Genomic DNA, 16,685 nt, shown 5'->3' on the forward strand with positions numbered 1-16,685 from the left:
GGCCCATTACACAGGACGGGGGGGGGGGGGGGGGGGGGGGTAGAGCTAGGCCCTTTTTTCCCAAGCGCAGAGTGAGCAGCATCAGGGCAAAAGCAGCAGAGAGCCAACTTTGCTTTATTGAAGTCCACTACATGAAATTAAGCGATAAGGCAACACAGGTGCCCGTCAGTAAGGGGCAGACACTGATGGAGGCAGAGCGCGGCCAGGCACTTCTGCACAGACAGACACAAGGACACAGCGAATGCTATTCCTAGTTCCTATAAGCATCTAAAGGGGGAAGAAAATGCACCAGACTAGTTAAACCATTCAAAAGAGAAAAAAAAAGTCAACGCACCCTTTAGTTTTCAAACTAGCGACTCAGAGCCCACAAGTATATCTTATTTTCCTATAACATAAATAACAGCCAAAGGACCCACCGAACACAACAAAATCCCAATTTCAAATTCCTCCTTTACCAGAGGGAGCACTAGGTGCAGTTCAGCAGGGCCCAGCAGCCAACAGCTCCTCCCAAAGCCTGCTTGTCCTCAGTGTTGCAAGGGGTGCCAGCTATTTGGCTAATGAAGAGAACTCATGGCCAAAGCTTAACTGTTTTGTTATCTTGAAAGGTAAAACAGCAGCAGACACTAACACTATACATTAAGAATAAATATAAACTACACTTCTTAAACTCATGCTGTATGTCTGTGTATAGCCTACGCAAACCTGTAAACAGGAAACCTCGCTGCTTTAAGACCCATTGCACAATGGGGAGATAAGGCATGCTTCCCTTGCAGAGCTGTCAAATCCATCACTCTGGACACCCACAGGCAGTTTTCTTGCTTTAGGTGAGACGTATTTTTAGGCGCACCAAGCTGTAGTTGCTGCATCATCACCTCACTAGGAGAGGAGGCAGCATAATCCCTTCCTCTCATACAGATGCTTTGCAACATTAGACTGGCAGAACCCTGTCTTAAGTCTCAAGCAATAAAATCGTAACTGGCTGGTATTTCAGCCCTTCCCAATATCACCAGCATATTAAAGACTATCAGAAATGTTTAACAAAGGTTAATGACTGATTTAGGAATGCAACTGAAGTCCCAGCAGGAAGAGGTATCTTGCCTGCCTGCACTACACTATTGTAGCTATTGGTATCCAGTGTCATGGGTACACTGCTCTTAGTTACCAGTTTTAGCTTGGACTATAGCCAAATTACACCCTGGATACACCATGGACGAGTTATCTTTTTATAATGGTAGAATATATGCTAGTTATAGAGTAACAGTCTTTCCTCCTTTACATTTTTCCCCACCCTGCTGTAACAGGAAAAAGACTGAGCATGAACTTGAACACCCCTTGGAGTTTTATGTACACTGGACTAAACTCTCCAAGTTTCATACTCTCTGGTTGCTATCCCCATTAACACAATTTTATTGATATGAAGACTGCCAGGCAGCCTCGCAGAAACATCCTTGACTCAGTAAAGAACTATATCAGAATCTGATTCCCAATTTGTAAAGCATCACGCTATCAAATCCATCTTGCTTATGGTGGGACTGGTTGCCAGTCAAATCCATGAACAATACAGTATACTATGTTTTCAGTTTAAAGGCAAAGTGATCACTTCCTTTGTGAAGACAGATTTATCACCTTGGCCAAGCAAGCTACACAGGCCAAAGTGTTTTTTTCATAACAAGAGTTGTACCTTTGAGTCCCACACACGTATTTGAAGGATCCTATGAGGAACCAGAAAAAAAAAAAACCATCTGGCTGCAAGAGAGACTTGACTGTAATGCAGCAGACATGGTCACCTCCTAAAATGTCTTCTCAGGAAGGGCATAGCTCTGTGTGGAAAAGAAGAATTCCATAACTGAGTATGCAACATTAGCTTTGTGGAATGACATGATGAAGAAAAAGACCAATACAGGTTCTTTTCTGTTGATAAAGAAAAATTCAGCTAGGTGTAGTGCAGATCTGGAGAAAGCTAGATCTTTCTCTGTGCTGAAACAAGTGCTGTAAGTTAAACTAGCACATAGTGGTGTGGGGAAACAGAGTGGTAGTTAGTGGACACTACGATAAGAGGAGGGAGAAGAACAAATCATCCAAAAACATGGTACCCTCGCCCACATCCATGCAGCTTCCTCCTTGTGGCTTGGCTGGAGTCCCTGGCCCACATCCACACATCACAGAGGATCTCTTGCAGAACTTCTCACCAGGGTGCAGTCTTCTACTGTGACAGTCTATCCTGTGGCCAGCCTTTGGGATGCAGGTGTCAGGAGCATTTATGGGAGCACCGGACCAAGGCTGAGCTCCACGTGATGGGTGAGCCAGATGACTTCAGAGCTCTGATCGCTTTCCTCACTGGGCCGGATTGGAGCAGCAAGGTTTTTAAACTCATGCTTCATCTTAAAACTCACGGTCACTTCACCCTCCTCTTTCTGTGGAGTGACCTTGATGAAAACTCCTACCTTATTGGCTTTTCTGAAGGCAATAATGCTGCAGGGCAGAAAAAAAAAGAGGACATTGGCTCAGCCAAGTTCTCAAACAATTGTTTTGCAAAGATTTGTTCTGATACCATAAGAGATGCTCAGTTTACAGTCTGTGGGCTGAATCTGCCCAGTAAGAACAATTCCTCCAGTCTGTAGCTTACTCCCTGCTGCTTTCTTCCTGGAGGGCCCCACAGTCCCTCCTGCCTCATGATCAGAATGTGCATACTTCCCTTTAGGCTAGCAGCTGTTTACACATCCATCACACGGAACAAGTCTGCCTTAGCCACAGAAGTTAACATACCCAGTTGTGCAATAGAGATGGGCCATGATATAACTGAAGTAGCTCTATAAGAGGCTGCAGAACTTCTTTCATTTTGAAGACTGAAGGGACCTCTGTGTAGCACACAGTAGTACTGTGTAGTTCACACCACTGCTGTGAACCTTGTGCTTGCAAGGGAAAAGATTTCACAGGGCATTCCTTGAGAGAATCAGTACTACTACCTATAACCCAGCTGCTATAACAGCACACCCTGCCTCAAAGGAAACAAATATTTCTTGAATAGTCCAAACCACAAACAGAAAAGATAAATTTGCATTTCTAATCTCTGACAAAAAACAAAACAAAAAGCATGCTTTAGACAGACAGAAAGACAGTAAGCTACTTGGCTGAAGTGCCAGTTGTTTTAGGGACAGGATGGACACAAGGAATACAACACTCACTCAGGGTCATCCTGGAAGTCTTGAGGCTCTGCCAGCTCATCATATTCTGCTGCAGCATCTTTGCCAGCCAGAATAAGCTCCTTGGGAGGAACTGCTACCTAAAACAGAGCACAGAGAGAGGAGGCCCATCATCCACACTGCAAGCAGGAGAGAGCCCTTCCCTTCTGAGGGCTGCTTAACAGAGAAGTGAGTCATCCTCTGTTTTTCCCCCACTCTGGTCAATTCTGGCTCCCACACCACCAGTAAAGTGGCCTCTCTATATTTCTCCTTTGGGTTCTGGATGTCAATGAACAGAAACATTCAAAATATTTTACTATCTGACAATGACATTTATGTTGGCGACAGTCATTTAAGCCACCAAGGAAAATGTGCTTCGGTGGATAAATGGAAGTGGGGAGCCTTGGAAAAGGCCTGGGTTTGTACAGCAGGAGGGCGCAATACCTTGGCAGTACTGTTGATATCATCAGGGTCTCCCTCCTCGCACTCCAGCAGTGTGACATGTGTGATGTTCTCCACGGGATTGGTCAGAGTCAGAAGAACTTGACTCTCCTGAGGAGATTGAGGAAACAGTTCAAGAAGCAGTTATTCTAAAAATCTGTTTTACTCTTACTTCCACCTTTTGAATGTGTTGACCAGTCACTTACAGAACTTGCATCATGTATACTCAAGGGAGTGATGAAAACCCCCAACCCGTAAGAAAGATAGTAAAGCCTTGCAGCACTTTCTTAATATTAGAAATACACACCTTAGGAATCCAGCCCAGACCTCCACTCAGTAGCTTTTATTCCTGACATACTAGCATGTGCCTGTGATGCCCCAAGTCATATTGCAGTGTAGTCTATGCACGCAGAGTGACAAGTACATTTAGTGTTATTCTCACCACCCCCTTAACCCCTGCACCCTCTGTGATGAATGAAATGAGCAAAGTCCTCGAGAAACAAGCATTACACCACATAAATCTTTTTTAAAAGGTCCCAAATCCACACGTCTCAGCTGTGTCTCACCCTAAGAGGTTTCTGGAAAAAAGTACTGACCTTCATGTAGCGCAGGTTAGGAATAGACATGATTCTCACTTCAGGGATATAGTTACTACAAGAACAACAAAGTAAAATCACCGAGATGAACTGTGCTGCTGTCTGTAACTTGCCTCTTTAAAGCAGAAGCACACAGACATTCAGCTAACTTGTTTAATGCTATTAAAGCTAGGCTTACGTTAAACAGACAGATGAAGTGTCCTTTTTCTATACAAAGCCAAACCTATCAACTCCTGCTATTGGGTGAGGCTAGACCAGCATGTAGTGCCTTTTTCAAACAGCTCAAACCCTCAGCAAACCTTTTATTAGATCACAAAGCAAAACTTACTACAGTTGAGCAAAATATTAAAAACTGATTGTGCCTGAGAGATCAAATCAAGAGCACAGAAGGAATGAAAATAAGGCTTTAACTAATTGGCAGGCAGCTGTTCTCCCCTATCCCCATATCTTACTTACACAGCAACCAGCTGGATCTTGAATTTGATAGATGTTGGATTGAATTCTGGTTTGCTCAGGTTATGTTCACATTTCTAGAGGCAAAGATATTTTAATCAGCACTGAAAGACAGGGTGTAGTCACACACTGAAGAATCGGAGCTGCAAGCAGAATGCTGATAGCCACAGTATTTACCAGCTCCTAGCACAGCACATAAAAGCAGCCTAGAGGTGGCTGTGTCAAGTTATTGATACTTTGAAAAGATCATATCCAGCACTATCAGCACAATTGCAGAAACACAAGATTTAGGACCAGGCTTAAAAATACTTAGACATTCAATGACTGTAGCGGGAGAAAGGCAAAAGATACCTGCAGCTTTTTGACTCACACTCCAGAACAGCAGCAGCAAAAAAAACCCCACTACTCTTCAAATACAGGTTCAGCCTGTGACTACTTATTTCTGAGAAAATTCTCTGCACTTCCAAAGTGTTCTCCATCTTAAATACTTAAGAATATTACTCTATTGCTCTGGAAAGTAGATGAACAATATCCTTGTTTCACAGAGAAAGTGGCTTGTTGAAGATCATCCAGTAAGCCAACAGGAGAACTTGGATGTGATATTTGCCTGTCTTCATTCTTCAGCTCTCTGCTTTTTTTCTCTGAAATATTCTGTCAACATTCTAAGGACATCGTCTGTATTCTGCACTGTCTCTCTTTTTTCTGTGTTTGCTGACATAATTTTTGTCTTCAGTAACAGCAGAAATTTTATAATGCTAACTGTACTGGCAACATCCTACTGATTTCTGCAATAAGATTCTTCACCTAGGCAGATCTTGCAGACCCTTCTGCAAATCCACCTTTGTATCTTTATGCATCTTTGACAATGTGGCCCATTTTACACTCTCCATCACATGTCAAAGATGCTGCTCTCCTGCTGCTTTTACTAATACCCTGGTTGAGAACTTTCAACAGCATTTGAACAGTTCCTTTTAAAAAAGAATACACAGCCCATTTCCTACAATCCAGAATCTGTGAGCCTGGAAAAAAAGCTCCTATTTTTGTATTTAATTACCTACCCGACAGCGAAGCGAACGTTTGATCAGGAGGTGCTTATGGCGTGGGTAGAGCTGGGAAGCGCAGATTGGCTGGAAGTCAGGCTGCAGCAGACGCTGACGCAGAGTCGTCACTTGGTACACAGAAAGCAAGACCAAATTCATGTCTTACTGCAGCATTGAAATTCAAGCCAGATTATATATAGGGACTGCACTAAGGGCAAACATGCAGTGTACTAAGTGCAAGCATGTTACATTCTCTAATAAACTTAACTTCATTTGCAGCTGCCAGTAATTCAGAAATCACTGACAGATATGGGTGTTTCTAGAAATGCATGAATGCAAGGATAGGGGCCTACAAAGGGCTCCCCTAACCAGGCATGGTAACAGTAGCACAACATCAGTGTAGTGTAGTCTACTACCCCAAAGAAACAAAGTACCCTAATCTCTAGGCAAAGCTCATCTGGAAAGGAAACAGCATTTTGTATCCATCTAGAAAATAAATTCTTTTTCCCTAAAGGCAAAGCAGATATTGTAACTTTGTTACCCTCACAGCTGGCCACTGTCCAAGTGGAATATATCACTTCTGAGCAAGGAGTTCCTATCACTCAGACTGGTGTACAGTTAGTAACTACGTAATACCTGAGACAGGGAACTCCAGAACCCACACTTTCCAAGGGTTTCTCCCAAAAAACAGGCTCCCCACGGACTCCCTACTGTCTAGCAGGCAGTGAGCCACTTGACAGCCTTTCCCTTATGGTGGAGAACCATTAAAGTTCTCTTCTTTACCAGCCTATTTTCACACTGATGGAGTCTCATGAGGAAAGGTGACTAAGAGGACCTATCCCTTTCCCCAAACCTTTAACACTGGTGGGCTTTGTAGGCCTGCAGAGAACATCTGCCCTTACTTAGAGACACCTCAACAGGAAGTCCACATTGCACCCGTGGTTTTACACTATTCATTCCCAAGTTTCCTTGGTCAATTTACAATATTTGATTAGATCATGAGCTAGCTAAATAACTCACATGTGTATGCAAGCTGTTTCAAACCAATGCCAAAATAATGCACTATTGTTTCCTAACAATGGCATATTGTTAATGTGCCAATCCCCCAGCAGTACAGCCAATTCCTTTTTCAAATAACATCAGGAAACAAGACTGTTAGATCTTTTCTCCAGCCTAAAGTCAGCACTTCACATGCAGAGAAATTAAGGTCAGCAATAAAATGAAACAACACTAAATAGATGCAACTTCTTTAGCTCTGAGCTTTCCCTGTATAACATGAAGCTTAGCTACAATCAGAATTACCATTTAAACAGTCACAAATTTCACACCACTTTATTAACATCAACACAACATTTCAATCCCAGTAGAAAGTGTACTAAAACAATGGAACATCATGAACCCCAACAGCAAGTTTCCAAACACTGCCCATGTTATAGAATGCAAGCGCGAAGAGTGACAGAATATTAAGGTGTTACCTTCTGTCAGATTGATTGGTCTTGTGTAGTAATCTTCAGGAAGGGGTTCCACCTCTTCTACTGCATCAGCTGGCTCAATCTTGATCTCCTTTTGGTCCTCTCCTTCTTTCAGACTGAAGCAAGAGGAGGGACAACTTAGTCATTAAAAAAGGCATGCTGCAACATCAGTAACTGTTTAATACCACAGAAGACAGCAAGAGCTTGGACAGCAAGACAATGGTAAGTATACAAAGAGATGAACAGTAACTTGTTTCTTTGAGGAGCCTGCATATCTGGAGCTGCCCACAGAGGTGGGCATGGATTTGACACCTCTCCAGCTCTCGAAAAACAAAAGCACCTTTCAGTACTACCAGGACATAGTTCATCATCATTCTGGAGTCGCTTTACTGTTCTCTTGCCAATATCTCCTATCCCGCCCACAAATATGATCCCAAACCTGAAACTCACGAGAGTCCCGCGAGAGCGCTGATAGGAGCTCCAGATCGCTGGCGCTGAAGCCGGGTTCCCAGGCCATATTTGTCCTACAGAAAAAAAAAAAAAAAGTACTGTCAGCTTCAGATCTGCTTTCCATCAGGCCAAGACCACCTACTGCAAACACATCCTCTGGATTGCACAACAAGCATAGGGAGACAAGCAAAGGAAAGCAAAAAGGGAATGGTATTCAATGTTTCTCAGATTTTTTTTCTCATCAAACTGTTAGTAAGGAGAAAACAATTACCACCACACTGCAGACTGGGAGAGACAGATGTATGTGGCTAGTGCTCAGAGTTTTTGTTCTTTCCTTAAACCACAAACCTGCACAACTAACATGTTCTCACTTGATCTTCTCTTCCAAGCAATTGCATGTCAAGTGGTGCAGAATGGGAGTTCAGCTGACTAAAGAACTGGGTTGAAGTGGTTATGCTCCCATCTGAACTGCTCTGCAGCACCACTAGAAGTGGAGAAGACAGAGTGCAGCTTCAGGTTCAGCTTCCTATAGGTCTTGTTACCTAAAAGTCTAACGCTCTCTCTCCAGGCACCACCAATTGGCAAGAATAGCTGAGCTACCCTTCCACAGCTTAACTCAATGCAGGATGTTTCAAGGCAGAAATCTTCCTTCTGGGCCCATCTGAAGAACCAGAATTCTCACCAAATAAGAAATCTAAGAATCAGCCTACCCTGGCAATTTTCCAAGGATCAGAAGACTAACATTGGTGTCATTTACCTCATGTAGATAGACGGCTATGTCTCAGCCGAGCTTTGTGAAACACCGTTTTCCAAGTGTACATTACATGCCCAAAGGCGATGCACTGTTTGTAAAGTAATAAAATACAATTTTTGTTACAAATGTTACTTTCTGACTAGTTAGGACTTCAGATGCATTTGTTCTAGGCACATCCAAGCCAAAGCCCCTGAGGCAAGGCGAAGAATAAGATATGCTACTGCCCTTCGATTGGTACTACGAGAGCTTTAACACCAGCAGAAACTGTGAAAAGACTTACCACTACGTGTATAGTGTGTTGCTGTGGACAGCCCCCAAAATAGCAGCAGGTAGCAACGGAGACAAAAAATGCAGCCATAAGACGTGAGCAAGGGCACAGAGCAGGCACAGTTAATTGAGAGGTAGCAAGCATATGCAGAGTCACCCAGCTAAATGAAGTAAGCATTTAACTGACAGTTAGAGTAAACATGTTGTTCAGGCCACAATCAATTGTTAGGGTTAACTTCAGTTAATACTTCACAGAAAGCAAGTGCAGGACAATCCTGGTCTGTTACTGAACAGCAGTATGCAACTGTCCTGAGAAAGCGCTAGTACTGGTATCCTGAATGTCTTCTTGTTGCAGGTAGGAGCCACCTTACCTCCCTCATACAGATGCAGTATGGAAAATAAGTCTTAGATCACCAGAATGGCACAGTTGCAGTGCATTTCACTGCTGATAACATACTGCCTTGTATGGCAAGAATAAACTCCTCTGGCTTTTTCAGAGGGGACTGTTAGAGAGAGAAAAGCAATATCACACACAGTAATGGGTGTAAAGCTGTTTGTTCCCAAAGAAACCCAAGGGCCCTAGCTTATTTCCTTCTCAACAAAAGAGGCTGAGCAGCCCAAACATGCTACCATCAATATAATCTTTCAAGCTGAGGCTGTTGCGCTTCACACTTCCTCCTCTGAGAGCACCGCACTGCCAGCTCACCGAAAAGGCCAGTGGCATGTAGTTTCGGCGTCGCACCAGCTTCTTCCGATCCCGCTCAATCTTCTCTTTCTGTGCCAACTGCTGGTAGTACTCAACCAGTTTGTTAATCTGGAGGCAGAACAGGAACAGACACCCAGTGGGGCGGGGAAAAAAAAAAAGCACCAGCTAGTGATATTCATTTGTTAACAAGCTCATGTTCCTGCTACTTGTTTGAACCTATTACTAGCTGTATTTTGAAAAATACACATCAAAGAAGCCTGCACGTCTTAGCATTTTACCACAATGTGGATAACAATTCAGTCTCCTCTGGGAATAAGGCCTATCACAGAGACCAATTCTCCATCTGCAATTAAGTAACAAACTTTGTTCACACATTTGCCCTGACTCCAGAGGGTAACGTGGTATAGCCGAAAACCAGCAGTTTAGACTGGTGGAGCAAACAGCATCTTTTTCCCCCTGGGACTGATCACGTTTACTATAGAGCCCTACTGGTGACAGACAAGGGGAGTAAAGACACTTTTCTGTTTTCCAGATCCTACAGATACTCTTGACAAAAAAACAGCTTTTGTCCATACGAAGGAAACATGTCAAATGGACTGCTCCTTTTAGATTCAGCCTTTGAATCTTCCAATGCAGGCTACATGCTCCAGAACTTGATTTCCGCGTACAAAATTTCAAATGAAGACCAATAAAGCAAAATCAGATGTGCTCTGTCAAAGACTAACGGCACTTTCCATTAGCAGCCTTCCCCAAGTTTCCCTAAAAAATACACATACAGCATGCCCATCAGTGTCATTTTAACAGCATTATTACATGGGATGTTTCGAACTGAGTGTGTTCTGAAAAGGGGATACTATTTATACTGTGACATCCATGGGAGAGCCTCTAAGAGGCTTTCTTTCCACTGAATTCAGTCAAGATAGAGATTACATTCTAGAACTGGTATCTGAAGGATTACACAGATGCAGAAAAACTTATCTGGAGAGAACAGCACCTCTAACAGCTCCTTCTGGCTGATGCCACCTGGGCCTAAGCATGGCCTTCCCCTTCACTTACCCTCTGTGTGTGAGGATTCTCCGGCTCCTGCCAGCCGCCACTAGCTGTACAAGAAAGAAAGGACAAAGTCTTCAAGAGAATTTCCAGATTCCACACAGAAACTGCATCTAATGCACAGCTGTCTTGGTCTTAGTCATGAAATATGACATCCCCTATTTTTGCTACACTTATCACAACAATTCTTGAAGTTCGTATCTGCACAAACATGCATCTTTGAAGCTTTTCACAGGCAGGTTTGGCAGAAGTAGCTTCACCAGCTTTTGTTTTTTTAAAAAAGAACTTCTGTTTGAGACATACTCAGAATAGCATGTAGGAGTGACTTTAGCAGCACATACATGAGTTCACAGGAATACTCCCCTATTACTAGGTGCCCACATCCCTGCATCTTCAGCTAGAAGTCTCAATCATGTGAACACTGGAAGTCAAAAAGTTACCTGCTTGGGTCTACGCAGCTCCATTACTGGAGCCCAACAGATATTTTCTGCATGTCTTATACACCAACGAGAGATAAAAGCTTTGTTCCTGCGCTATCATGAAGAGAGAAACAAAGTACAAACACTAACAACTTTGAAATAAGCCTTTTCCAACTATAAATGAACAAAAGTGACAGAAAATAAATTATATTTTTATGCTGTCAGACTCAGCAGCTTCAAAGGCTCTAAAAGTACACAAACAAGCTCTCACTCACTGTGAGGACTGCACACCAACTAAAAAAGCCAACAGTTTGACAGCTTTCTCACTAGTCAGATAACGTGAGCATGGAACTGGGCCAGATGTTCCACTACCTCATCCTAGCCCTTCAGATGAAAGCTCAGTGACAATCCATTTTGCTGTGAATTTCCAACTCTGACTCAAAACCTAGGCAGATACTACATACATTACATGCCTGGAAACTAGTTTGGTTATCTGTTATCTTTGAAACATATATTTTGCTCCTGCCATTACTCAGTCTTCTGGCTTTGACTGTCACTTACCAACAGATTTATCTGCCATGCCCACATCTCGGGAAGTCCAGCGGCAAAATCCACAGGCCAAGTAATACGCTTTCTTCATGGTAGTTTTGGCTGGGTCATCAGGGAGTGGAGCAGGAATGCTAGTGGCCCGGGTGGAGAGAGTGTGCATGCAGCAGGGGCAGTCAAAGCAGTTAGCACATCTGCAAAGAGGAAGGCCCGAGACAGTGGTCTGACAAGGATCCCAGTCCTAATGCAGCCCACAGGCCTAAGAAAACACTCCCAACATGCAAATCAGGACTAAACCAACAGACCTTTTCATCTTACTCAACAACACTAGGGAAGAACGGCAACAAAGCCATCAACGGGAACAACAGGAGTTCAGAGTCAACGTGAGGACGCCAATAGTTAAGAAGTACTGGCTGATACAAAAGCTTATTGTTTGTAATATGAAAGCAGGTCACCAAAAAAACTAGAATGTCAAGAGCACATGATACATCACAGAAAGACATACTCATTCCCCAAAACAAAATGAAAAGTAACAGAGTGACAAAATTTTTGGAGAGAGTTTCAAGAAGTCAAACCCTACGGAATATACAGATGGGCAGGTGTCGATAAAGTAGGAAAAGAGCTATTTAAAATAGTTTGTTTGACTTAAAAAAGCTACAGCAACTTTACCTATTCTTTTTCAGCTTGGCTTCAGCTGATGGCATATTTTCCAGGCAACTGGGGCAGTAGTGAGAGTCCACCTGATGAACAACATAGTCACATTAGACTTCCTGGCATAAATTTGTCTACACAGCACATTGACAATAGCCTGCAACTCTGCCACACAACTTAACGAGGCTTCGTGTCTGGCAACAGCAACATGAAGTCACCGAAGTTTTGGGACATTTCTTGATATCCGAAATCTTAGCCAGCCTCAGCAAAAAAAATCTAATATCTTAAATCAGAAGGTTTCTTAAGTCAAAAAAAGATTGAATTGCTCAGCCTAGTAAATACAAAAATAATTACTGGGTACTGACCTTTTGCAGTTACCAAAAGATAATTTTTTCAGATTGAACAACAGATTTTAACATGCTATTTCCCATTTGATCATTTTATAACTAACTTTATTTTGCCCTTGTACCTACACTGGCCAGAAAATAACACATTTCAAAAAGTATTTTGTATCTGTCTGATATCACAAACTAATCTTGTCAATTAAAACAATATTTGTCCCATTCTTGAAAAGGAAAGCAAGCTTATTATTATTAAACATGGCAATGCACAATGACTAGACTTGGCCCACTACAGAGAATTTATGAAATATGCACCCTGGTTACAAAGCTGTTTTCTACTATTCAGAGTTTTTAGGGTTTGCTAAAAGATATCTCATCTGAGTATTGGATTGCTCTGTCATTGCTTTTTAATACTTTTTGAGTTTATGGTTACTTCTTAATTCAACCAGACTTTCATGAAATCTTTTTTTTTTTAAAGCCAATTTTATTAAGGCCACCAGACAAGTCACATAAATGGCCCCAGGCTTGCCTGTGTGCTGTTTTGCACAAAAGTACTGATCCTGGTGGGCCCCAAGTGTCAGCAGACCATCACCTCAGCCTGATCATAATCTAAAACTCAGGGATGAAGAGGTTAAATCTGCTCTTGCATCAAACTATTCATGGCCAAAGACCAAATCCCCCTTACCAAAAAGGATCTGAAAAACCACAGTGACTACGTAAACTTAGGGAAAAAGCTTATCCAGGTGAAAATAAATCAACATGAAATATTCTCAACCCTGACTTCATTCTTGAAACAGGTAAAATGTTCTCAGACTCCAGTCTGCTGACTTCTAAAAATGGATAATTTCCTATTGTTTTAGTACAGTGCTTTACACACCACCACATTTAGCAAGTCTTAGCCAAGTCCTCGTCGCCTTTCCGAGAGCAGCTCTCCTCCCTCGCAAGACACCAGCTATGAGTCAGGGAAAGGCACAGGCCCCCCACAGCTCCAGCCCCGCGCTCGCGCCAGGGCCCGGGCCCAGCCAGCCCGCACGGCCTGCGGGTGATGGCGAAGCCCCCACAGGGCCCTTCCCACCCCTGGGAGGCGACCGGGCCCCGCTCGCCCCCCACCCCGCCCCGGGGAGGCCCTATGGGGCGAGGGAGCGGGGGGCTGCTACCCTCCCAGGCCAGGACACCTCTCCAGGCAGCCCCCCCGTCATGCGCGCCTCAGCCAATCACAGGCCGAGCTCCGCAGACAGACAGGAGCGAGGAGCCAATCCAAGGCGAGGCACCGCCCCCTCCCCCGGCCGCGGCCAGTCACTCCGCTCTCCGCGGGCGTCGCGCGCCCGCCCCTTGCCGAGCCACCGACCAACGGCGAGGCGGCCAGCCGTTAAGCGGCAAGTGACCCGCCCAATCGGCGCGCGGGGAGGGGGCCGCGGGCCTCCCCCGGGCTCGGGGCGCGGCGCGGCCAGGCCGCTGCCGTTACCTCGTGAGAGACGCACTCCAGGGAGCGGAGCTCGCTGCAGTAGCGGCAGAAGTAGAGCTGCGAGAGCGGCGCGCGGAGCTCCTTCTCGCCGCGCACCAGGTACAGCACGCGCTCCGACTGCAGCAGCGACGCCATCTTGGCAGAGGATGGCGGCAGCGCCGCGCCGCGCCGCGCCCCCACGTGACCAGGCAGCCGCGCCCCCGCCCCCGGACCACGTGGTACGCGCGGCCACGTGACCGGGGGCGATTAACCCCTGCGGCGCCGCGTGCGCCTTGCAGCCCGCGCCGCCGCCGTGCACGGCCCGTGCAACGGCAGTGCATGGCCTGGGGGCCCGTGCAGTCCGTGCAACGGCGGTGCATGGCCCTTGCATGGTCTTTGCAGCATGTGCAGCGGCTGTGCATCACCAGCAGGCCCCTAGCAGCCCGGGCACTGTAAGGGATGGCTGTACCTGTTGCTTGCGTCTTTTGGTGCTGTCTGATGCAGCCCGTCCTCCAGCAGCAACGGGTGGTGTTGGCTGGAGATACTTTCCGCCTGCTCACGGTGGGTGCACGTGTGGCTCAGCCCGGCGCAGGGCGCAAAACCTCCGCAGCTGCCAAAGGGGTTTCGGAGAGAGCAGCGGACTCGAGCTGGCCTCAGCCCAGGCGCTGCTTCCCGGTGTGGGGGCCACCCAGCGCTGGGGCGGCGGGTGTGCGGCAGAGCCCGGTGGTGGCAGCCACGCTGGCATCGTGCTGCAGCTGGGTATTGCGACCGCTGTTTTGCTGGTGGATACACTCGTACTGTGATTTCGGTATATTGCTGTGTCACTCTGCTAAATCAAACATCCCCTGTAACATCAAACGTCTTCAAAGTAAACTTTTATATTAAATGTTACGCTCTCCGTGTGTGGAGTTGCTAAAACAACCCGGCTGGCAAGTACCGGCCTCCAACAGCCCTCTGGCCCCACAAGGCGAGAAGCTTTTCTTTCTGCCCCAGAGGCGATTTTGCTCCAGTCTCATCACCACTACAGCTGGATCACAGCAAAACAACACCCCCGTCACGTGAGATTTGCAGGAAAAACATGCTGTCTCCGGGTGCCGGGCTTCGGCCTGTGGCCACAGGGCAGGGTCCGTAGCAGTAGACCATCGCATTTTTGCTCTTAGAAACCCCGCCGGAGCTCCCGCCCTGCCCAGCACGTTCTCCCTGCCAGCTGCGCTGGCCCCAGTCCAGTGGCTCTCCCCCCAGTGCCGTTGACCCAGCAGCTTCGGAGGAAACTGCCGGCCAAGAGCTCCCTTCACTGCAAACGATAAGGAGCCCCATGTGCTTTTATCTGACGGCAGCAGCCGGCGGGCGCCGTGCGTGGGGCCATTGCGGCGTGCTCCCACCCCAGCGGCTCCACGGCCAGCAGCAGCAGGACGACTCGCTGCCGTTCGGAGAAAGCCAGAGGCAGAAGCCAGCGCCTCGACATGGCCTCAGCAACGCCAGGCCTGGCGGTGCCGCTGGCTCCCCCTCACGTCCCCGGGGCCACCAGCAGAGCATGGGCTTTGCTCCCTGGCGCCTCAGCAGACTTCCGCACCTGAAGCCCAAGATCTGGGGTGGGGAAAAATGCTTCCCAGGCCGGGGTCGGCAGGCTCCGGTTTTGCTTCAGTGCCCCAGGCCCATGTCCCCACTCCCTGGGGGACACACAGGTGACTGGAAAATAATTCAGAGCATGGCAACTTGCTGGTGCTGCGTGCTGGCTCTGGAGCTGGTGGGGCATAGGGGCTGCTCTCCCTGCCCATGCATCGCCCAGCGGAGTGCGATCTTCCACCGGGAGCCGGAACAGCCTCTCCGGCACGAGCAGCCGAGGCCTGCAGCCTCCCCAGAGGCGCTCGCTGCCAACTCCCTGTGAAAGGAGCCTGCCCGGGTCCCTGGGGAGCAGCGGGTGGTGCTTCGCTGCCGCCAGCGCTGCAGTTTTATAGCTGCTAGGGTTTTATAGAGGTTCTCGGTGTTTCTGTATTCCCTCCTGCCCCGGGCCTTCAAGGCAAGTGGATGCATATGAGCCGCCTCCTCTGTCTGCTAGGAAGGAGGGAAAGCAGTGAGGGAGAAGAGCCTGGAATCAGCCCAGTGGGCAGGGGACAAAGCACTTTATTAAGCTGCTAAACTCGGAACCGTCCCCTCAGTGCATCTTTGCCTCGCGCGGGCCAGCTGCAACCCCCGAGCCCCTCCGACTTGGCCTGGCCTGGCCTCCTGCCCAGGCTCTTGGTCCCGATGAGCAGTGGCAGCGTAGCCCCTGGGGCCCAGCTCAGCCTGCCGTGGGCTGCCCCGCGGAGAGGGCACAGCAGCTGCAGCACAGCCTGCCTGGCTTCATCTGGGGCTTCTGCCTTTCCTGCCTTCAGTCCTCCTTTCCCCCCCCCCCCCCTTCTTCCCTTCCTCCCTTTCCTTCGTTCCCTTCCTCCCTCTCTTCTTTGCCTTTCTTCCTTCATCCTTTCCTCCTTCCCTCCCCCTTTCCCTTGCCTCCTTTCTCCTTCTCCCTCTTCTTTCCACCCTTTCCCTTCCTCCTTTTCCCTCTTTTTCTCTCCTTTCCCTCTCTCTCACGCTTTTTCTCCCCCCCCTTTTCCCTTCCCTCCCACCTCTTTTATTCTCCCAAACCCGCCACGAGCAGCCCCCGCGGGGGCCCCGCGCCGCTGCGGGTCGGGGCCGAGGAAGGGCAGCGGGGCCGGGGCGGAGCTGGGCGCCGGGGCGGCCTCCCACCGCCTCCCGCCGCCTCCCTCCGGCGGCCGAGGCGCCGCGGCGGGGCGGGCGCTGCTCTCCGCTCCGCTCCCCTCCGCTCGGCTCCGCCGCTCGCCCGTGCCGTCCCGCCGCGGCTCTCCGCGGGCGCCGCTCCGCACCTCCGC

General features: G+C 47.6%; 1 protein-coding gene across 3 annotated transcripts; it reads right to left on the reverse strand.

The window, feature by feature from the left end:
- Positions 1-95: 95 nt before the first annotated feature.
- DCTN4 (dynactin subunit 4) lies at positions 96-14,038 on the reverse strand. 3 transcript variants are annotated; one of them, XM_064520883.1, is made up of 14 exons: positions 13,834-14,038; positions 12,046-12,116; positions 11,392-11,570; positions 10,418-10,461; positions 9,362-9,469; positions 8,669-8,689; positions 7,635-7,708; positions 7,188-7,300; positions 5,731-5,840; positions 4,676-4,749; positions 4,220-4,274; positions 3,627-3,734; positions 3,186-3,283; positions 96-2,472 (listed from the first exon to the last, which is right to left on the reverse strand). In XM_064520883.1, the coding sequence occupies exons 1-14, from the start codon at positions 13,966-13,968 to the stop codon at positions 2,259-2,261; spliced, it is 1,404 nt and encodes a 467-aa protein (XP_064376953.1). In that variant the 5' UTR covers positions 13,969-14,038; the 3' UTR covers positions 96-2,258. The 3 variants fall into 3 exon arrangements, with proteins under 3 accessions (XP_064376953.1, XP_064376955.1, XP_064376954.1); XM_064520885.1 differs by lacking the exon at positions 13,834-14,038 and adding an exon at positions 13,246-13,353; XM_064520884.1 differs by lacking the exon at positions 8,669-8,689.
- Positions 14,039-16,685: the final 2,647 nt, after the last annotated feature.

This window comes from Dromaius novaehollandiae, chromosome 15 (assembly GCF_036370855.1).
Source record: "Dromaius novaehollandiae isolate bDroNov1 chromosome 15, bDroNov1.hap1, whole genome shotgun sequence".
NCBI classification, from domain to species: domain Eukaryota; kingdom Metazoa; phylum Chordata; class Aves; order Casuariiformes; family Dromaiidae; genus Dromaius; species Dromaius novaehollandiae.

What these genes read in the sequence shown, in the direction of transcription:
- DCTN4 (XM_064520883.1), bottom strand. Translation starts at nt 13,968, where the DNA reads ATGGCGTCGCTGCTGCAGTCGGAGCGCGTGCTGTACCTGGTGCGCGGC. An exon ending in AACGTTCGCTTCGCTGTCGG is followed by an intron (nt 4,750 to 5,730) that starts GTAGGTAATTAA and finishes CTTTGCCTCTAG; the next exon opens with AAATGTGAACATAACCTGAG. An exon ending in ATATCAACAGTACTGCCAAG is followed by an intron (nt 3,284 to 3,626) that starts GTATTGCGCCCT and finishes GCTCTGTTTTAG; the next exon opens with GTAGCAGTTCCTCCCAAGGA.